Genomic DNA, 22,450 nt, shown 5'->3' on the forward strand with positions numbered 1-22,450 from the left:
CATTGACTGGAGTTAGTGGTGAGGCCCCAAATCACCCAAATTGCTATGAAACCATTGACTTGGACAATAACAAGAGGAGGCCTCAGAGAACGTGAGTCCAAGTGTCTTGGTTTGCATCCATAAAATATTTAATAGGGTAAGACCTAAGACACGTGTGTGAGTGTGTGTGTGTGTGTGTGTGTGTGTGTGTGTGTGTGTGTGTGACCCTAGGCACAATACATCAGTGTTATTAACTTGGGGCGCCACGGCATTCCAGGGGTGAGGGAGGGAGAAAGGGTGTGAGGAGGTTAACAAAAGTATCTCGGAGCACAAGGCACCTGCTGTATTTGAGCCATAGCTGTGAGTGTGCAAGTGCATGAGGGGAATCTACCTGATACTGTCTGACGTAATACGGAATGTTTTAAGCTTTGAGCTTCAGAGCATTAACAAGTGAATGAAACCTCCTACAAATGACATGATGTTCAAAGAAAGGTTTGAGGAAGTGTAGGTTCCTTCAACACCAAGTTCACGTCATATTTCTACATTTTTATGACTTCTCTGCAAAAAATGACAGACAATTTTTTCACAAGTGGTTAAAAGCAAAGCACATTTGTGTTTGATATTTGTTTATGAAAGGTTGAAGGTGAAAACCATAATTGCAGGATGTTGGAGTCCAGACAGAGGCCACCAAACCTATAAAGGCATGCAGCAGAGCTGACTCATCACTACCTATTGATCTCCCAGTGAAAAACTACACCAACATGCAATTTTAACAAAGACCATTACTGTTTTACAAATCTTTAATAAATGACAGACCTTCTAGAACAGATGATAGGCAAGTGTGTGTGCGTGTGTGTGTGCTGAGGAACCATTGTGAAGTTGTTACTTAACTGACTGCCACAGTTAATAGCCTACTTCCTTCACCACAAAAACACTATGTCCTAATAGTGAAAAAGCCTAATCATCAACCATTATAACCACTGTCTGGAGATTGGCAAAGAAATAGTGATGTTTGTTTAATCTTCCTCTTTGTCTCTGATATGGAGACTTGACAAATTTCTGCTTCCCTTTTTAACTCCTGGGGTAGGCTGGACAGTTATTGGGGTGTCAGGGTGCATGCATTGCTGGACAGACGGCCAGTTGTGACTCTCAACTGTAGCCCCCTATGCCTATATTAATTCTGTATTGTCCTATTCCCGCTACCAAACACAAAAACAAGCCACAGAGAATCAGCAGACACCTTTCATCACCAGTGAAGTGGGACTTATCCTTATCGCGTTGAGGGCAACAGCCATATAATAAAATAAAACTGGAAAATACTTCCACTCCACAGACAAGTATCCCTTTGTTAGCTTGCTTTCTTCACATGCACGCATGTGCACACCCTCCTGTACAGACACACAAACACAGACAGCTGAAGAGAGAAGAGGAGCCTCTACCTCATTCTCTCTCTCCTTCCTGTGAGGTTTTTCATCGGAAAATGTGACTTGACAAAATGTCAAATGTCAAAGTCTACAGGTAATTGTTACCCATGGTTAAACATTAACGTGGCACAATATCACAGTTGGCGAGCCTACTGCTGATAACCTTGGGGAAATAACAGTGCATAACAATAAGACATACTGTAGTATGTAGACTTCACTTATAGATAATGACGTTCTCTAAGAAAACATTACAGAAAGTGAGAGCTAGGAACACGTTATAGCCTAAAATAGATTGTATAGTGAATAGCCTATTACTTTCTATTCTTCTTGCAGAGAGAAAGCTTACCAAACAGTGGCCCTCTTACCAACCACCCGCAGGCAGTCTGGCGCTCACACGTTGTCCGTGCTGACAGCTATTCCCTAAGGAGTGTACAGGGTTAGGCAGCTCAAACAACACTGGACCTTTTCTTTGTGGCTGTACTGTGTAGCACGGGTGCCAGTGCAGTGTCGTATGGTCTGGAAGTTGCCTAATGACATTTAAAAATACCCGAGTCTTTGAAAGAGTAACTTTCAGTCATGTATGACTGAGCTCATTTTCACACGCTGTGAGTGAGTGTCTGAGCTTTGGGGAGGAATCCGGTTTTTTTTCGCCTTCCATTTCAAACCGTCAGTTTATGTTTCTGTCACCAGTGTATAGTCCGCGTGTGGAGTTGTGGAGAGCATCGCTTATAGGAGGACCTCTAACACAGATCTTTAGACATCGACGGAAAACAATCGACGGAAAACCATAACCACCACGTTCAGCAGAGGCGCAGACGGGGTCCGATTGTGTAAAGGTAACAACAACAAAACAAATGTAAACCCGTTTTTTACTGCATTAATCTGTGATATTTAATTGTTTTCCTAATTTCACCAGAACACATGTGTAGCCTACCGGTTAATAAATGCAGTGTGGAGACAATTCATTTATTGACAAAGCAGAGGCAGGTGTTTCTGTATTTTAGGGTCTAATAGTGAACGTCAGATTTGGCCTGCTATACATTGTGCTAAATGAGTCTACAACTCGTTACAAACCAGTTCTTACATTTGTGTTTTCTTTAATTTCTTATTTTTTTTCTGTTGTTGATAGGAATATGTTACGTTAACTTGATAACTTTCTTTGTCAGGTTGACCAAAACATAAATAACTTGCTCTGAAGTACGTGACAGTTGATTTTGGCTTAATTTCTATCTGTTCTTACTTTTAGTAGGCATAATTGTAATGGTATTACGTATTACTATTATGAAATGCAGAATCGAAAAATGAGGTGCTGCTAGTATTTATACCAATGCTTGGGTGATGGGTGATGGTTCTGGTGCAGTTTAATGTTTGTCCGCTTGCTTGCAAGGTTGGCAAAATAATACAATTCCTGTATCAGGATAAGCCTTTTAACCAGCAGATTACAATTGTTGCTATAAACACTGGGACAAAATGCCTGTGAAGACTGCAAAGTTCAATAACTACTGGCATTAACTAAATGCACCTTAGGAAATGGGGACATCTAGTCAGCTGCACAACTGAATGCATTCAACCGAAATATGTCTCCCATATTCAGCCCAAACCCAACCCAAACCCTCTGAATCAGAGAGGTGCGGGGGTCTGCCTTAATCAACATCATAGGCGCCCAGGTAGCAGTTGTTGTTGGGGGTTAACAGTTGACAGTGCATGTCAGACCAAAAACCAAGCCATGAGGTCGAAGGAATTGTCCGTAGAGCTCCGAGACATGATTGTGTAGAGGCACAGATCTGGGGAAGGGTAACAAAAAATGTCTGCAGCATTGAAGGTCCCCAAGAACACAGTGGCCTCCATCATTATTAAATGGAAGAAGTTTGGAACCACCAGCACTCTTCCTAGAGCTGGTCGCCCGGCCAAACGGAGCAATCGGGGGAGAAGGACAACCATCCCTACGATGAAGCATGTTGGTTACAGCATCATGCTGTGGGGATGTTTTTCAGCAGAAGGGTCTGGGAGACTAGTCAGGAGTGAGGGAAAGATGAACGGAGCAAAATACTGTACAGAGAGATCCTTGATGAAAACCTACTCCAGAGCGCTCAGGGCCTCAAACTGGGGCGAAGGTTCACCTTCCAACGGGACAAGGACCCTAAGCACACAGCCAAGACAACGCATGAGTGGCTTCAGGACAAGTCTCTGAATGTCCTTGAGTGGCCCAGCCAGAGCCCGGACTTGAACCCAATCGAACATCTCTAGAGACCTGAAAATAGCTGTGCAGCGACACTCTCCATCCAACCTGACAGCGCTTGAGAGGATCTGCAAAGAAGAATGGGGAAAAACTGCCCAAATACAGGTGTGCCAAGATTGTAGCCTCATACCCAAGAAGACTCGAGGCTCTAATCACTGCCAAAAGGTGCTTCAACAAAGTACTAAGTAAAGGTCTGAATACTTATGTAAATGTGATATTTCAGTTGTTTTTTTTTGTCATTATGGGATAGTGTGTAAATTGATGAGGGAAAAAAACAATTTCATCAATGTTAGAATAAGGCTGTAACGTAACAAAATGTGGAAAAAGTCAAGGGGTCTGAATACTTTCCATATGCACTCTATCTCTAGGTTAAACTGATAGATTTTTATGGGGATTTTTTTATTATGCTAATTAGATTCCCGCAGGGGAACAGACATCGATTAGAGCGCTGGAGTAGTAACCGGAAGGTTGCAAGATCGAATCCCCGAGCTGGCAAAGTAAAAATCTGTCGTTCTGCCCCTGAACAAGGCAGTTAACCCACTGTTCCTAGGCTGTCATTGAAAATAAGAATTTGTTCTTAACTGACTTGCCTAGTTAAATAAAGGTAAAATAAAAATAAAATCGACATTGGCAATGTTGATGCTTACTGGGCCATGGCTTCCTCACAGAAGGAATCAATATTAAAGTCATATTAAATTACTGGATGAACTGTATACCCTTAAATTAAAATGTAGTAAATGTGAATATTTTTGGCACTTTCATCTTTGTTTTGGCCCTCTTGAAACAGCTGAGTTTCCTAGCATCTCTGATCTGAACCAACTACTCTGCCCACCTGTTCATCTAAATGGCTGAAATCAGGTCTTTGAGGGGACACTGGTCAACATAGCTAAAGCAGATGCTGGACCATCGTTTGACCCTTGAACTTTATTCACGCTCTTTGTCTGTTTAGCTTAGGGCCCCAACAACAGAGCTTTTTTGTTTAGCTCTGATGTCACAGACCAGGTCACATTTCTCTGCCATAGCGGGGCGTTTATGCTCTGTTTACTCTTCTCAGACAAAAGGTGGTGGAGTAAAGCCTGTTGCATGTCTGTCTGACTCACAATTGCTTTGACTGGTTTGCCACTCAGAGCTATACTACTCTGAAGTGATATACAGATGCTGTCCATGACAGACAGGATGAATCACTGTTGTTGAATACATCGAAACACTGCAGCTTAAAGAAAAAAGGTTTGCAGTTTAAAATACTGCTGCTTATTAAATAAATAAAAAATTGAACAAGAGTTCAAGGGATAGCGGAAGTTTCAATTGAGGCCACAATGTCACACATGCAGCATCTTTGAAAAGAAAGGGTGAAACGGGTGGGGGAAGTGTGAAAAGAAATTACAGTAAGTAGTTCAAATCTTTTTTATGATCGTGTGTGTGTGTGTGTGAATTTACCTCTGTCACATCAGAAGTATCAAAATGTAAACTTAAGTTGCTTACACAATGATAAGACTCATATTTGACACCAAGCTCATGAGTTATTTGGCTAGCTACTATACAATATGCTTTGTGGCCTTGAGCATTTATAACTGCCTGAACCGTGTCAACACACACACATACACACACACACACACACACACACACACACACACAAAGTTGAGAAGTGAAAAGGGACATTCTTTCACTGCATTTAGGCCCTCGGCTTGAACAATGGAGAGGGGGTGGGGGCAGAGACTGGGTGGAGGTCGGGTTCGCCCTTCTCAAACAGAAGAGAACTGAGCACCGTGTGTGCACTTGTTGATTATGTGAAGTCTGATTATGTGGTGGGGGAGACTGTGCATTTCTTATAAGTATGGTTAAGGTATAGTCCACTGTATAATCCATAAAGACCATGCTGTTGACGATTGTCTGATATTTGACGTTGTCTTCATACTTTCAAAAATGTGCTGTATTTCATTTACTCATAGACAAATAATCAAGACCTCTCTTATTGTGCTCACTTTTTGCATGATAATAACACTACTGTTACATTGTTTTTATACTTCAACTTGTTGGCAAATGATCTTAAGCCCACTTTAGCAGTAATGTGACAGATAGGGAAGGTGTGCAACACTGCTTGTTGAGGTGGCTACAAGGGAGTTGGTCATGCAAGGGCGATAAAAAACATCAAGTTTAGACCTGCCTGGTGGGTTGATGCGTAGATCTTATTGGTATGTTCAGCAGTTTCACATAGACTCACAGTGGTATTCAAAGTCGGGGTCGCCAAATTATTATTTAGTATTTATACATTTTTTAGGAACAAAAAATTCAGAATACAGATTATTGTATTGGACAATATAAAAACATTTGAGAAAGACAATAAAAACATATATACAGTACCAGCTAAGTTTGGACACACCTACTCATTCCAGGGTTTTTCTTTATTTTTGTAATTTTCTACATTGTATGTAGAATAATAGTGAAGACATCAAAACTATGAAATAATACATATGGAATCATCTAGTAACCCAAAAAATTGTTAAACAAATCAAAATATATTTTATATTTGAGATTCTTCAAATAGCCACCCTTTGCCTTGATGACAGTTTGCACACTCTAGGCATTCTCTCAACCAGCTTCACCTGTAATGCTTTTCAGACAGTCTTGAAGGAGTTCCCACATATGCTGAGCACTTGTTGGCTGCTTTTCCTTCACTCTGCGGTCCAACTCATCTCAAACCATCTCAATTGGGTTGAGGTCAGGTGATTGTGGAGGCCAGGTCAAATGATGCAGCGCTCCATCACTCTCCTTCTTGGTCATATAACCCTTACACAGCTGGAGGTGTGTTGGGTCATTGTCCTGTTGAAAAACAAATTATAGTCCCACTAAGCGCCAACCAGATGGGACGATGTGGTAGCAATGCTGGTTAAGTGTGCCTTGTATTCTAAATAAATCACTGACAGTGTCGCCAGCAAAGCAGCCCCACACCATCCATCACACCTCCTCCTCCATGCTTGACGGTGGGAACCACACATGCGAAGATCATCCGTTCACCAACTCTACGTCTCACAAAGACATGGCGGCAGGAATCAAAAATCTCAAATTTGGACTCATCAGACCAAAGGACAGATTTCCACCGGTCTAATACCCATTGCTCGTGTTTCTTGGCCCAAGCAACTCTCCTCTTCCTATTGGTGTCCTTTAGTAGTGGTTTCTTTGCAACAATTTGACCATGAAGGCCTGATTCAGGCAGTCTCCTCTGAACAGTTGATGTTGAGATGTGTCTGTTACTTGAACTCTGTGAAGCATTTATTTGGAATGCATTTTCTGAGGCTGGTAACTCAAATGAACTTGTCCTCTGCAGTAGAGGTAACTCTGGGTCTTCCTTTCCTGTGGCAGTCCTTGTGAGAGCCAGTTTCATCATAGCGCTTGATGGTTTTTGCGACTGTACTTGAATAAACTTTAAAAGTTCTTGAAATTTTCCGCATTGACTGACCTTCATGTCTTAAAATATTGATGGACTGTCATTTCTCTTTGCTTATTTGAGCTGTTCTTACCATAATATGGACTTGGTCTTTTACCAAATAGGGCTATCTTCTGTATACGACTCCTACCTTGTCACAACAGAACTGATTGGCTCAAATGCATTAAGAAGGAAAGAAATTCCACAAATGTACTTGTAATTGGCACAACTGTTAATTGAAATGCATTCCAGGTGACTACCTCATGAAGCTGGTTGAGAGAATGCCAAGAGTGTGCAAAGCTGTCATCAAGGCAAAGGGTCGTTACTTTGAAGAATTTCAAATATAAAATATATTTTGATTTGTTTAACACTTTTTTGGTTACTACATGATTCCATATGTGTTATTTCATAGTTTTGATGTCTTCAATATTATTATACAATTTAGAAAATAGTAAAAATAAAGAAAAACCCTAAAATGAGTAGGTGTGTCCAAACTTTTGACTGGTACTGTATATTTTGAGTAAATGTATTTATTGGTTTCTTTTCATTTTGATAAGAGATGGAAATGTAAGGAATTGAAGGTTATTTGTTGATGTAAAAATGTTCATGTAACTATTTTAAGGTTGTTTCATTACATTTTGGGTGGGGTCCCGAGAAGTCCTTATGAACACGTTTTTTTGTTGTTGAAAAAGTTTGAATACCACTGCATTAGAGCATGTTACTACAGTCCCCCTCATGCCCCAGTGCATGAAGACTAACTGCTACTGCTGCTAAAACTAAAATGAATTCCCATCCTTATTCCTGAAGTGTACAACGAATTCCTAACTGGAATTACACAATGCAATACTTCGAAGTACAAAACCGTGTATAGCTTATCAGTAGTATGATCTGTTTGCCAAGGGGGCCATGCTTAGAGAGGAAGAAAGAGTGGTTGAACATGGAGAAGAGTAGTATTGCAGACGTGTGTGACCTGACCCCATTGTGTTAGATTATGTGAGATAAGTTCTGAGCAAAGTACAAATATTGTGTAGGGAAGCAGGATAGGTAAAGACATGGTTAAAAAATAAAAAATAAACAGTCAGAGGAGAAAGGTTTGTGGAAATGGAGAAGTTTCTCAACACCTGAAACCACCGGGAACTCACACCTTACCACAAAGGGCAAGTACAGAGACCACAATCCAGACATACTTTATAGAAAACGGCATTCACTGTTCTGTTTGTGACATCTGTCATATGCTGCTGTTTTTACAGCAGGCCTATTGTGGGATTGATGATGTCTCACTTGTGTTGGTGCTCACACTCATTACATAATAAATACATTTTTGCATAGATGAGAATAGGCCTTCACCTGTAGGAAACCTTTCTGTCTCAACATTTAGCTCAGTGCTTGTACGTGTGTATCATTTGCAGGTGGCAGGTTTCTTAGGTATGTTGTACGTAAACTGTCTCCTCCACAAATCCCACTAGATTGTGGTTCAATGGCTGTGTGCAGTTTTTGTCTGTCTTCTGTTATGGAGGAGTGAAGTTTTCCCACAGAAACCAAAGCATGTAGCCAATAGCTTGCACTGTCATCATTAGTTTGTGTAATGCCATTGTAATAAACGTTCTAAAGCCGCTGTCCACCATATTGCTGCCGAAAAGTTGACTGATGTCCAGTTATTCTGAAAGGGGACTAATGACCATTTAGTCTAAATTACGATGGCATTGCTAAAGTAGGCAAATAATTAGTAGGAAACAACTTTGCCATTATTATCATGTCGTCAAATTTACTTTAGAGAGATGGCAATGTTTCCATTAGCTAATAAAGTTTGTCAAAAATAGCTAGCATTGTTAACGTTAGCTAGCTAAAATCCCGTCCTGTCCCCTCAATCTTAGGGCCTCTTTACACTACACTATTTTGACGCCACAAACTAGTCCCAGGAAATATACTTTTGTAGTGTAAAGAGACAGATCTAGATTCAAATCTTTCTTCAACAGATGTCTCCAACACTTCCTCCTGAGGTAATGTGGGAGACTACTACACCATATACCCCACTCTGAGTCGTACAGCGTGAAGCTCATTTCCCTGCAAGAATTACCTTAATACCAATAGATGGGATTTTTGCTCTGTTAGCGAAATTGTAAATTAAAGGCTCTAAAAATATCCACAAAAATATTTGTGAATAATATCACTGCATTAATCACGTTTGCAACACTATGCACAATATGGTTTAGATGAGAATCTCCTGTATAGTTTGAATTGGTGTCCTTATTTTGTTTGTCTATAAACTATGGTATTTACGGTATGCTAATAGCTGCACTCACACATGAAGCAGTAATGTGGCTTTGGCCATATCACATCAGAGGCTAGTGTAAACAGAAAAGTTGTAAATCTGATGTTGAAGAGAGATAGATCTCACTAAACATATTTTACTAATGTAGCGAAATTCACCCTTAGCTAGCTTCCATGTAGTGGTGTAGCTAACTACTGGAACTACACACTACTTTTTAACAAAAATAAAATATGGATGAAGTAGTCAAGAATTTCCTTTATTTTTCGGCATCAGATCTGCATAATTCTTACTTGAAACATAATTTTTGTGTTTAATAGGCTAAATTAAACATTCTGTAACATTTTACCCAAGTGATCTGTTCTTGCAATTTGTAGTCTATGACATTTCAGATTTACATATGATCATTTTTCACAAAGTAGTTTGGATGTAGTGAACTACTTTTCCCAAGTAACTTTAGTTAAATAAACAATACTTTTCTTCAGGGTAGCTTTAGTGTAGCTTAATTTCTTCCAGTGTGACGTCATTTCTATATACTCTTAGGAAAAAAAGGTGCTCTCTAACCCTTTGAAGAACCCTTTTTGGTTGCAGGTAGAACCCTCCTGGGTTCCATGTAGAACCCTTTATACAGAGGGTTCTACATGGAACCAAAAAGGGTTCTCCTATGGGTACAGCTGAAGAACCCGTTTGGAACCCTTTTTTTTGTATTTTCAGAGTAGCTTCCCCAACACTTTAAATTGTGCACATGTAGGTCACTTGTCTGCTACTACAACTCAGTTGGAATTGAAATAAAAGACTGTGGCGTGTGTCTGTGGGAAGATACGTCGATCACCATGGCAGCAGCCACATGGGTTTTACACGTCTTCTGCAGAATAGCTAATACAATATCGAGATTTTAGTTCTCAAAAAGGGAATTAGTGTGAATACAGTGAATTAGCATTGCATTCATTGGCAAGTCTGCATCTGTGAGACCTCAGAACACATACTTGTCATTGACGACTCAGTGAATACAAGACACAGTGACTGGTGTCCGTGTGATTGTTGGAAGGAAAGAGTGTTCTCATTGATAAGAACTCAATAAAGGACACTGAATGTATTTTTAGAACAAATGTTTTTATTGATAAGGAAATAGTAAATTCTACATTTTGTGTCTAGGAAATGTGTTGTTTAGAGAAGACAGGGTAAATAATTAGAGAATCGCCCCTGGAAGGAATGGTACAGATATGTGTTTGAAAGACTGACTGCAATCACCCTGAGACAGATCTATCCTGCTTTTCACAGAACGCTAATTAAAGTTGAGCAGTATTCATGTTTTACAACTGTGTTGTTCTTCTTGCCGTTCTATAGAGGTCAAAGGTGAAACCATACAGTAACAATGGGGCCCAACCAGGGGTTTGGAGGGACCTTGTGGATGATCTTTCTCTTTGCCCTCTTTGCATCAGGTAAGTGAACATTTTATTTGTAATGTCCTACAAATAAAGCAAAATACTGTATGAACTGAGAGGGATTCTGTTTCTTAAAAAGTTTAAAAGTAAAACTAAAAGTCAAAAACTATTGTCCAAACAGGATCAGGGGAAAACGACAGGGACTTCAAAATGTGTGGAACCTGGTGCCATGGCAACGGGCTTTTAACTCTGGCTCACGATTTGAAAAGGGGCTGTGGCACCATCACCATCTCAGCCAATGAGAGCTCCCTGTCCATCCGAGGTGAGATAACGGCCCAATGTGAGAACTCCTCTGTCATCAAGCTGGATCCGAGCCCAGGGGCAAGAGAGAGACACTTCTGTGTGTACTGGGAGCCGCTTCTGGACCAGCTCTGGGTAGAGGTGAATGGACAGAACCACACTCTGTGCTGGCCGTCTGGTCTACAGGGGAACTGCTGCACTGACCTGTCCCAAGGCAGCAACAAAGGGACTTCGACGTACGGGATACTCAACGCGACACAACGGGATGATATCATAAGTTACAAAACACACCCAGCCTATGAGTTTTTTGGCGAAATTATCAACTGCAGTAAGCAAGCCTTTAGGTTGTCAGTTAAATTGTCTGATGAGGAAATCAACTTGAATAATTTATTGTTCATCTAAGTACATTTTGGGTGTGTTATACAGTCTTGAAAATATAAATACTAGACTGTTTCTGAACGGATTCTTTGCCTTTCAGAAAACAAGTTTTGTGATGAGGCGAGTCAGGGATCTGGTGATAAGGTGAACATGTAAGTTGTACCTCTTTATTTTGAATTACACCCCTCCATGTCATCTCTCAAACTCCTTTATCCTCTATGCCTATCGTCCTGAGTTGACTAACCAGCATGACAAGATGTGATTGTAAACATGCTCGGGCAGTAGTGAAGTATTTTTTATTTTTAACTAGGCAAGTCAGTTAAGAACAAATTCTTATTTTCAATGACGGCCTAGGAACAATGGGTTAACTGCCTTGTTCAGAACGACAGATTTGTACCTTGTCGGCTCGGGGATTTGAACTTGCAACCTTCTGGTTACTAGTCCAACGCTCTAACCACTAGGCTACCCTGCCGCCCCAAGTATGAAGTCATCTATTATGAGTGAGCTGCAGAGCTTAAACAGAAAATTGAGCTCATTGTGATTAGTGGGTGGTGGCTGGTTTGTACACAAAACGTCCATCTATTGTACAGCAGTTTCTATATCACTATCACATGCCCAAAAGCAATCTACACACAATAGCTGTAACGATGTGTGCTGAGAGTCAGGAAACAAGTTCAGGGAGTGAGTGTTTTAATAAATAAATGAAACTAACACGTAACACAAACAACGCACAGACATGACCCAGGAACAGAAACAATAACGCCTGTGGAAGGAACAAAAAGGAGTGACATATTTAGGGAAGGTAATCAGGGAGGTAATGGAGCCCAGGTGAGTCTGATGATGCGCAGGTGCCCGTAACGATGGTGACAGGTGTGCGCCATTATGAGCAGCCTGGTGACCTAGAGGCCGGAGAGGGAACACACGTGACAGTACCCCCTCCCAAAATGATGATCCCGGGTATCAGGAGCAGACCGGTCACCTCTGCTGAGGCGCAGGAAACCTGTCAATCCGGCTGAGACGCGGGAGCATGGTGACCTAGAGCGCCGGAGAGAGCATACGTGACGGTACCCCCTCCCTGGCGCGTTCGGCTCCAGCAGCAGGACGCCAACCAAGGGGACGAACCCGGGGATCAGGAGTGGACCGGTCACCCCTGCTAATGCACGGGAACCTGTCGCCACCTGGGGCGCGGGAACCTGACAGACCGGCTGAGGCAGGGGAGCCTGGCCATCCGGCTGAGGCATTAGAGCCTGACGAGCCGTTGGAAGCAGGGGAGACTGGCGATCCGGCAAAGGCATAAAAGCCAGACGAGCCGGCTGTGGCAGGGGAGTCTGGCGATCCAGCTGAAGCATGAGAGCCTGTAGTGGGTCCCGGACCCGACTGCATTTACAATGACACACAAAAAAAAAGACTCCCTGATGCTTCCCTTAGGTGAGGCGTTATTCCGTAACGATGTGCGCTGAGAGTCAGGAAGCAAGTTCAGGGAGTGAGTGTTTTAATAAGTAAACACACTAGAGGCCGGAGAGGGAGCACACGTGACAATACCCCATAATGACAAAGTAAAAATAGATTTTTTGTAGTTTTTGCAAATGTATAAAAAATAAAAAACAGGGACCCTATTTACATAAATAGACTCAAAATTGAGCTCAGGTGCATCCTGTTTCCATTGATCATCCTTGAGATGTTTCTACAACTTGATTGGAGTCCACCTGTGATAAATTCAATTGATTTGACATGATTTGGTAAGGCACACAACTGTCTGTAAAAGGTCCCATAGTTGAAAGTGCATGTCAGAGCAAAAACCAAGCCATGAGGTTGAAGGAATTATCCGTAGAGCTCCAAGACAGGATTGTGTTGAAGCACAGATCTGGGGAAGGGTACCAAAAAATGTCTGCAGCATTGAAGGTCCCCAAGAACACTGTGCCCTCCATCATTCTTAAATGGAAGGAGTTTGGAACCACTAAGACTCTTCCTAGAGCTGGCCACCCGGTCAAACTGAACAATCGGGGGAGAAGGGCCTGGTCAGGGAGGTTATCAAGAACCCGATGGTCACTCTGACAGAGCTCTAGAGTTCCTCTGTGGAGATGGGAGAACCTTCCAGGAGGACAACCATCTCTGCAGCACTCCACCAATCAGGCCTTTATGGTAGAGTGGCCAGACGGAAGCCACTCCTCAATAAAAGGCACATGACAGCTCGCTTGGAGTTTGCCAAAAGGCACCTAAATACTCTCAGAGAAACAAGATTCTCTGCTTTGATGAAACCAAGATTGAACTCTTTGACCTGAATGCTAAGCGTCACGTCTTGAGGAAACCTGGCAGCATCCCTACAGTGAAGCGTGGTGGTGGCAGCATCATGCTGTGGGGATGTTTTTCAGCGGCAAGGACTGGGAGACTAGTCGGGATCGAGGCAAAGATGAACGGAGCAAAGTACAGAGAGATCCTTGATAAAACCTGCTCCAGAGCGCTCAGGACCTCAGACTGGGGCGAAGGTTCATCTTCCAACAGGACAAGAACCCTAAGCACACAGCCAAGACAACACAGGAGTGGCTTTGGGACAAGTCTCTGAATGTCCTTGAGTGGCCCGGCCAGAGCCCGGACTTGAACCCGATCAAACATCTCTGGAGAGACCTGAAAATAGCTGTGCAGCAACACTCCCTATCCAACCTGACAGAGTTTGAGAGGATCTGCAGAGAAGAATGGGAGAAACTCCGCAAATACAGATGTGCCAAGCTTGTAGCATCATACCCAAGAAGACTCAAGGCTGTAGTTGCTGCCAAAGGTGCTTCAACAAAGTACTGAGTAAAGAGTCTGAATAGTTATGTAAATGTGATATTTCAGGGTTTTCTTTATTATAAATTAGCTCAAATTTATTAACCTGTTTTTGCTTAGTCATTATGGGGTATTCTGGGTAGATTCATGAGGACGGGGAAAAACTATTTAATCCATTTTAGAATAAGGCTGTAATGTAACATAATGTGGAAAAAGTCAAGGGGTCTGAATACTTTCCAAAGGCACTGTATGTAATGCATAGAAATTACCTGTATGAGATAGAGTGGGTTGTAAATGCTGTCTGTATTGGTCTGTAGGATAGAGGAGACAGTGATGAGGTCCAAGGTGCTGGGGAACGTGGTGCTGCCCTGTGCCCTGAGCTCTGTGGTGGAGATGAAGGAAGGCTTTCAGGGCTACAACATCACTCTGCCTGTAAGACCATAAACGCACACACAGACACACAAACACGTAATGTTATATGATTATTATAACTGACTTGTGTGTTGGTGTTGTGCAGGCGCCTCAAGGAGTTCCTCCTCAAATGATTCCATCAGTTCACCTGCCTTCTTGTCTGAAACCTCCAGAAAAGAAAAAGGTCAAGGTTGTCTGCACCTACTTCAAAAACAGTACCTTATTCCAGGTAAGAGCCAATTGGGTTTTTCACTTGGCTGCTAACCTAGTCTATGTAAACTGTACATTACAGTTTACACTAAAGCACCAAATCATTGGTAATGCTTCCTTATAGCAGGACCGGTTTTCCGGACATAATTTAAGCTAAGAATTAGACAATGAAGATTCTCCATTGAACATGCTTTTTAGTCCTAGACGAAGTTTAATCTGTGTCCGGGGAAACCGACCCGTATAGTATGAAGTGTAGTTGTGATTCTGGTTGTTGTGTTCACAGGGGTGTTCTAAGGTAGACCAGAATGACATCAGGATTCTAGAAGATGTGGTGGGAATCACTGTGGAGAATGAGATCATCACCAACCTTCCAGAGCCAATCAGGATTGGTTTCCATCATTCTGTCATACCAGTAAGTGTGTGCGTGCTTGCCTGAATGCATCTGTGTATCTTAGTTGACTTGAAGCACGCCAAATCCTTCCCTTGATGTATTTTACTGTCTCAAACCCTCCGAGCACAAACCACTTCAAAAGCCCTTTCAGAAGCAAAAGGAAACAATGTGAAAGATTTGTAGAAAAAGATGTCTGCTTCATCTCAGAATTAGTCACTCTAGCAATTGTACTGTAGCAAGTAGCTTTTTATTCAACACTGTACATCACAGGGGTGTTGCCCCTGAGTACAGTAGATTTGTATCCTTAAACAGTTGTACAGTTAGAGTAAAGTTAACTTTCTGTTGTATGGTTGTAGTGTTTCTGTACTTTATCTCAGCGTGGTCTTAGTGTTGATTGATTCTGGTGCATCAGTTAAATTGAAAATATGTTCACATCATTGCACACTTGATCCTTTCTGGTCTGACTCAGTGTGTGATTTGGTCAACAGTAGCACTTGTAAAATATGATTGAAGCTAATCTTGTATGCCAGACAGATATACAGTATTTGGTATGTGTTGTTGTTCAGTATCCAGGTCACCATCTAGTGGTGAATTAAATATGTTAGTCCCTACTTGCCTCTTATCTCCTTTTTGTAACTTGTCTTTTTCAGACAAGTCACTCAAGAAAATGTGTTTCTTGGGACACAAAGAAAGGTTTGTAAAGAAGCATGTTTAAACTTGGTTGCAATAATAGCGTACTTATTTATATTATTATTTGTATTGAATATAGAGGATGTTTATTCATGATTATAAACCGGTCTTTCGAACCCTGGATGCTGATTGGCTGAAAGCCGTGGTATATCAGATAATATACCACAGGTATGATGCAAAATTACTTGTTTACTGTTCTAATTATGTTGGTAACCAGTTTATAATAGCAATAAGGCACCTCTGGGGTTTGTGATATATGGTCAATATACCATGGCTAAGGACTGTATCCAGGCACTTCTCGTTGCGTCGTGTGTTAGAACAGCCCTTACTTGTGGTATATTGGCCATATACCACACCACGCTTAATAATGAAGTGTTAGCATTTCCCGGTCTTGCTACGGCTATTGATATTGGTTTAATTGTTGCAGATCCAACAGAGGTCACATGGAAAAAGGAAGGTTGTGAGACCATACAGAAAGGTGGGGAGGACACAGAGTGCCACTGTAATCATCTCACATACTTTGCCATCCTAGTGGTGAGCTATAACCTCTATCTAGAATATTTACATGGGCAATCATTTAAATAAATAAATAAGAACTCATCTCAAGTAGATTGGTAATAGTAGGCCTAAACTTGGTTTTTGTCTTCTATTCACCTCAGCAATTGGAACCACGACCAGTCCGCCATCTGGTGGCTCTAACTGTCATTACATCTATGGGCTGTGCTGCCTCTACGTTGAGCTGTGTTGTCCTCATCTACTTCCTTAACACACAGAGGTACTTCTCCTCACATGCAATGATCTGTCTCCCTGCAGCCTGTCCTACGCATAATATCTCCTACCAGGCCTCAACATGTGACAATACTTCCTAATCATGTTGTGCAAATATCTGAGATCATGGGAAATCCTAAATGTCTGAAAAATATGAGTGATATTCGTTTCATTACAGTTACCCACTCTCTCCCTCCCTCCCTCCATCCCCCTCCCCTTCCTCCATCTCTCTCACTAACTTTCTCTCCTCTTCTTGCACTGTGGCAGGAGAGCGAAGGACCAGTCCACTGCAGTCCATCGGGGTCTGGCCATGGCACTGTTCCTTCTTAGCCTCTTCTTCTTCCTGACAGGGACTGTGGCCAATGTAGGAGGGAACAGGGCATGCTGGGCTTTTGGGGCAGCTCTCCACTATGCTCTGCTCAGTTCCTTCTCCTGGATGTTTATTGAAGTGTTTCACAGCTTTTGGTTGGTCTACATGGTGTTCAGCTCCTCCCCCAATCCTTATGTTTGGCACCTGGTTGGCTTTGGTGAGTAGAAACATACACAAAGAATTGGTTTATATTCCACTGCCCATTGGTAGATGAATACAATTGACTTGAATAAACATTAACTGTTACCATCATTTTGATCCTCTGTCCAGGTCTCCCAGCTGTTCCGGTCATTGTACTGCTTGCCATTGGAAAAGTCTATGGTGTGATAGAGGTTGTGTCCAGTGATGATGTCAACAACCCCTACTTGATGTGAGTGCACTTTGGATCTACTGTACCTGTAAGATGAACAGTAGTTAAAGTTTTGACATTTGACTGAGGTGATGAGTAAGTTAGCCCAGCGATTCATTCTTTTTCACCATGGTCTTCTAGGTGCTGGATGGATGTGTCTCCACGCTCTGTAGGCCTACTAGCCCATTACTTCATCAACCTGACCTTCCTGGCTGTAGTGGTCATCTCTGGTCTGATCATGCTCTTCCTGGTCCTGAGAAATATCCAGAACCGAGACGAGTGGCGGAAGAACAAGGTGGCGTTCCTCAGTATCTGGGGTCTCAGCTGCCTGTTCGGGACCACGTGGGGCCTGGGATTCTTGGACTTTGGACAGCTCTCTGAGTTCATCCCCTTCCTCTTCTGCATCCTCAACTCCCTACAGGGTAGGTCCACCTCTGTTGAGTCTATCAAAAAGTGAATATGGTCACATGACCAGAGGAGGCTGTCAGAGCCAACTGTCTATTGTGTTGCTTTGAAACAATGCCCTGTAAAAGTGTTCCGTTTCAACAGCGTATCAGGAAAAACCTCCCTGCAACCGATTTCCGGTTGTATTCACTAGCTATTAGCTACATGCTTAGTTTAGAAGCTAGTGTATAGCTCTGTCTGCAGGAAGTTCACAAAAAAGCTGCTCTTTATTGCTGGTGTGACCTTTTTAAAATACCTACACTACCAGTCAAAGGTTTTAGAACACCCACTCATTCAAAGGTTTTTCTTTATTTTTACTATTTTCTACATTGTAGGATAATAGTGAAGACATCAAAACTATGAAGTAACACATATGAAATCATGTAGTAACCAAAAGTGTTAAACAAATCCAAATATATTTTATATTAGATTTTTCAAACAGCCACCCTTTGCCTTGACAGCTTTGCACACTCTTTTCATTCTCTCAACCAACTTCACCTAGAATGTTCCCACATATACTGAGTACTTGTCGGCTGCTTTTCCTTCACTTTGCGGTCCAACTCATCCCAAACCATCACAATTTGGTTGAGGTTGGGATTGTGGAGGCCAGGTCATCTGATGCAGCACGCCATCACTCTCCTTCTTGGTCAAATAGCCCTTACACAGCCCGGAGGTGTGTTGGGTCATTGTCCTATTGAAAAACAAATGATAGTCCCACTAAGCCCAAACCAGTAGGGATGGCGTATCGCTGCAGAATGCTGTGGTAGCCATGCTGGTTAAGTATTTTAATTCTAAATAAATCACAGACAGTGTCACCAACAAAGCACCCCCACAACATAACACCTCCTCCTCCATGCTTTACGGTGGGAAATACACATGCGGAGATCATCCGTTCACCCACACCGCATCTCACAAAGACACGGCGGTTAGAACCAAAAATCTCCAATTTGGACTCCAACCCAAAGGACAAATTCCCACTGGTCTAATGTCCATTGCTCGTGTTTCTTGGCCCAAGCAAGTCTCATCTTCTTATGGGTGTCCTTTAGTAGTGGTTCCTTTAGCAGCAATTCGACCACGAAGGCCTGATTCGGGCAGTCTCCTTTGAACAGTTGATGTTAAGATGTGTCTGTTACTTGAACTTCGTGAAGCATTTATTTGGGCTGCAATTTCTGAGGCTGGTAAATCTAATGAACTAATCCTCTGCAGCAGAGGTAACTCTGGGTCTTCCATTCCTGTGGCGGTCCTCATGAGTGCCAGTTTCATCATATCGCTTGATAGTTTATGCGACTACACTTGAAGAAATATTCAAAGTTCTTGAAATGTTCCTTATTGACTGACCTTCATGTTTTAAAGTAATGATGGACTGTCATTTCTCTTTGCTTATTTGAGCTGTTCTTGCCATAATATGGACTTGGTCTTTTACCAAATAAGGCTGGTATACCCCCCCCCCCCCCCCTACTGGGTCACAACACAATTGATTGGCTCAAACGCATTAAGAAGGAAAGAAATTCCACAAATTAACTTAAGAAAGCACACCTGTTAATTGAAATGCATTCCAGGTGACTACCTCATGAAGCTGGTTGAGAGAATGCCAAAAGTGTGCAAAGCTGTCATCAAGGAAAAGGGTGGCTATTTGAAGAATCTCAAATATATTTTGATTTGTTGAACACATTTTTGGTAACTATATGATTCCATATGTGTTATTTCATAGTTTTGATGTCTTCACTATTATACAATGTAAAACAAAAAGTCAAATAAAAAAAACTTGAATGAGAAGATGTTATAAAACTTTTGACCGGTAGTGTATATGGATTTGTTTCCATGTCATTTGTTTCACTACTGTTGAAATAAGTGACATTCATTAAGCATTTAGCTGTTACAGATAGCTTAGAATGATGTTGATTATAGGCTGTTTTGAATTCAGAATCTGGAATCTAATTCTAGAGCATAGATTCCAGCTCCTGTACTGTATTATTGGTCCATCACAGAACTAATCTGAAACATTGTGTGGTCTGTCCCATAGGTTTCTTCCTGATGCTCCGATTCTACATTCTTGATCGGATGCGGAAACAATCCAGGTCTAGTTTGGATGGTAGCACAGCATCTTCCACCAGGCAACACATGCTGCAGGAGAAGAGCTGAGCTGGGGTACATGGGATATCATTTTTTTTGTAGGCTAACGGAGGAGCAATGTACCAAATGTACCTCTGTCAGTCAGAACATTCCAACTCTGGGGGTGAGATTCAGAATATTGCACTATACAAGCCATTTCCATACATATCTGAGTGACTGTAAAAAAAAGCTTAAAGCTATAATTCACATAAAGTGAAACAGTGCCACTGGTCACTCCAGGCACATTTGTTATTCTTTTATTATGGGGCAGAGATGCATCCTGGTAAAAAAAAATATCATAGTACTCTGCTGATCTATCGCATGTGCAATGAAAAAAAATTGTGTTCGTTGTTTGAAGTAACGTCTTTGTTGTAATATTGCAGACGGATGTGGCAGTTTCACCCCTACAGATTTCAGCTTTAAGCCCAGGGCGAACCTTGATAAGCTTGTTTTATTCTGTGTAAACATATCATTTCATAGATATCAGTCATCGCTCATTTCAAACTTTTGAAGTAGCACTTTAGCTTCTTAGTCTTGTCGTTTACCCATTCATCGTGTTGTAGAATCACATATGTAAGAAACTTTCATACATCATTTTCCAGAGAATGGTAGTTTCTTTACTCAGAAAAGGACTCATAGAAGTGTCACTCAGGCCATCATCTGAAAGACGGCAGGCATTGTACAATGACATTTGGCTGAAGTTGGCAACTTGCTCTATTCTGTGACAAACACTGTATTTTCAGATCATAGTTACTGGACTGTGTTTTGCACTTTATTGTACAGAGATATATTTTTTAGAAAACATGACTGGTTGTGCCACTGCCATTATTGTGTGTATATATTTTGCAACTTTTGAAAACGTATTGTAATATTGTATTTGTGTGGATGTAAATGTATATTGCTTCAATAAAAGTTTACTGTATAAGAAAAGAACACCAGGACCTTAGTTTGACTGTACAACTACAAAAATATGTAATATTTGATCTTAACAATTCATAAGCGAAATACCTGCACTGTATACAACTACAATGTGTGTACAAAACATTAAACACATGCTCTTTCCATGACAGACTGACCAGTTGAAGCCAGGTGAAAGCTATGATCCCTTATACCTTATTAAATCCACTTCAATTCCATGTAGATGAAGGGGAGGAGACAGGTTAAAGAAGGATTTTTAACATTTACATTTACATTTACATCATTTAGCAGACGCTCTTATCCAGAGCGACTTACAGTAGTAAATGCATACATTTCATACATTATTTTTTTTTTTCTGTGCTGGCCCCCCGTGGGAATCGAACCCACAACCCTGGTGTTGCAAACACCATGCTCTACCAACTGAGCTACAGGGAAGGCTATGAGACATGGATTGTGAATGGGCAAGACAAAGACTGAAGTGCCTTTGAACATGGTATGGTAGTAGGTGCCAGGCGCACCGGTTTGAGTGTGTTAAGAACTGCAACGCTGCTGGGTTTTTCGCACTCAACAGTTTCCTGTGTGTATCAATGATGGTCCACCACCCAAAGAACATCCAGCCAACTTGACACAACGGTGGGAAGCATTGGAGTCAACATGGGCCAACATCCCCGTGGAACACTTTCGACGCCTTGTAGCCCGTGTCCCGACAAATTGAGGCTGTTCTGAGGGCAAAAGGGGGTTCAACTCAATATTAGAAAGGTTTTCTTAATGTTTGGTACACTTAGTGTATGACGCTGTAGCTCTGGTTTACAGTAAATTGCAGAGGTTCTAAGGAAAGCAGAGTGTTTCATGATTGCTTAGTTGCAGGATGATTACAGTGACTGTGTGGAAACTTGCACAACATGGTTTTTACGTGGCCCACACACTGGGTTACTTCAGAGTGACAGGGAGCAGGGTAAATGCACTGTAAAAATACATGATGGAAAAGAGTGGGGGAGAATGAGGAAGTAAACCATCAAACTGATACTTATGTCTCTTGTAGCCTGTCAATGAGTTGTCCATTCTTAGGAAGAGGATTGACTATATTTAGCCTACATTAGAATTTACTGTTACCAGACTTAGATACAGCAAACCGATTGTGTCCACACTATCTCCCTGTGCTTTTAATGCCCAAAGGCAGGTGTGAGTAAAACATAGTGTTTAATAAGACAGTCTTTTCATACCCACAAACATTTCAACCTACCCATTGTGCACTCATACATTGTAGCCTATTGTTAAATAGCGTAACGCCCTAACCAGATCTTAAAGTAAATGGAATATAGATAGACACATAGGCCATGCTCTTCTCTATTTCTGTTTTATGCCTCCATCAACCGTGTCTACCTCATCAGTCTCATCAAATATCACTTCCTCTGTGTCTGAGTCATCAAGGCCAGTCATAAAATCATCACATGGACAAAATGATGATCCAAGTCAGATACAGTACCAGTCAAAAGTTGACACTCCTACTCATTCAAGGGTTTATCTTTGACTATTTTCTACATTGTAGAATAATAGTGAAGACATCAAAACTATGAAATAACACATATGGAATCATATAGTAACCAAAAACGTGTTAAACAA

The 22,450-nt window shown here is 41.6% G+C and overlaps 1 protein-coding gene across 1 annotated transcript; it reads left to right on the forward strand.

Moving 5' to 3' along the window:
- The first annotated feature begins 1,596 nt into the window (after window positions 1–1,596).
- Window positions 1,597–20,842, forward strand: LOC106562046 (adhesion G-protein coupled receptor G1). The gene is made up of 14 exons (XM_014126583.3): window positions 1,597–2,239; window positions 10,683–10,777; window positions 10,902–11,348; window positions 11,499–11,550; window positions 14,482–14,596; window positions 14,682–14,804; window positions 15,069–15,197; window positions 15,827–15,869; window positions 16,294–16,400; window positions 16,526–16,641; window positions 16,902–17,161; window positions 17,275–17,374; window positions 17,495–17,775; window positions 19,821–20,842. The coding sequence occupies exons 2-14, from the start codon at window positions 10,711–10,713 to the stop codon at window positions 19,937–19,939; spliced, it is 1,959 nt and encodes a 652-aa protein (XP_013982058.1). The 5' UTR covers window positions 1,597–2,239; window positions 10,683–10,710; the 3' UTR covers window positions 19,940–20,842.
- Window positions 20,843–22,450: the final 1,608 nt, after the last annotated feature.

The sequence above is a fragment of the Salmo salar genome, chromosome 11 (assembly GCF_965601325.2).
Source record: "Salmo salar chromosome 11, fSalSal1, whole genome shotgun sequence".
Lineage (NCBI taxonomy): Eukaryota > Metazoa > Chordata > Actinopteri > Salmoniformes > Salmonidae > Salmo > Salmo salar.

What these genes read in the sequence shown, in the direction of transcription:
- LOC106562046 (XM_014126583.3), top strand. Translation starts at nt 10,711, where the DNA reads ATGGGGCCCAACCAGGGGTTTGGAGGGACCTTGTGGATGATCTTTCTC. An exon ending in CTTTGCCCTCTTTGCATCAG is followed by an intron (nt 10,778 to 10,901) that starts GTAAGTGAACAT and finishes TTGTCCAAACAG; the next exon opens with GATCAGGGGAAAACGACAGG. An exon ending in TCTGGTGATAAGGTGAACAT is followed by an intron (nt 11,551 to 14,481) that starts GTAAGTTGTACC and finishes ATTGGTCTGTAG; the next exon opens with GATAGAGGAGACAGTGATGA.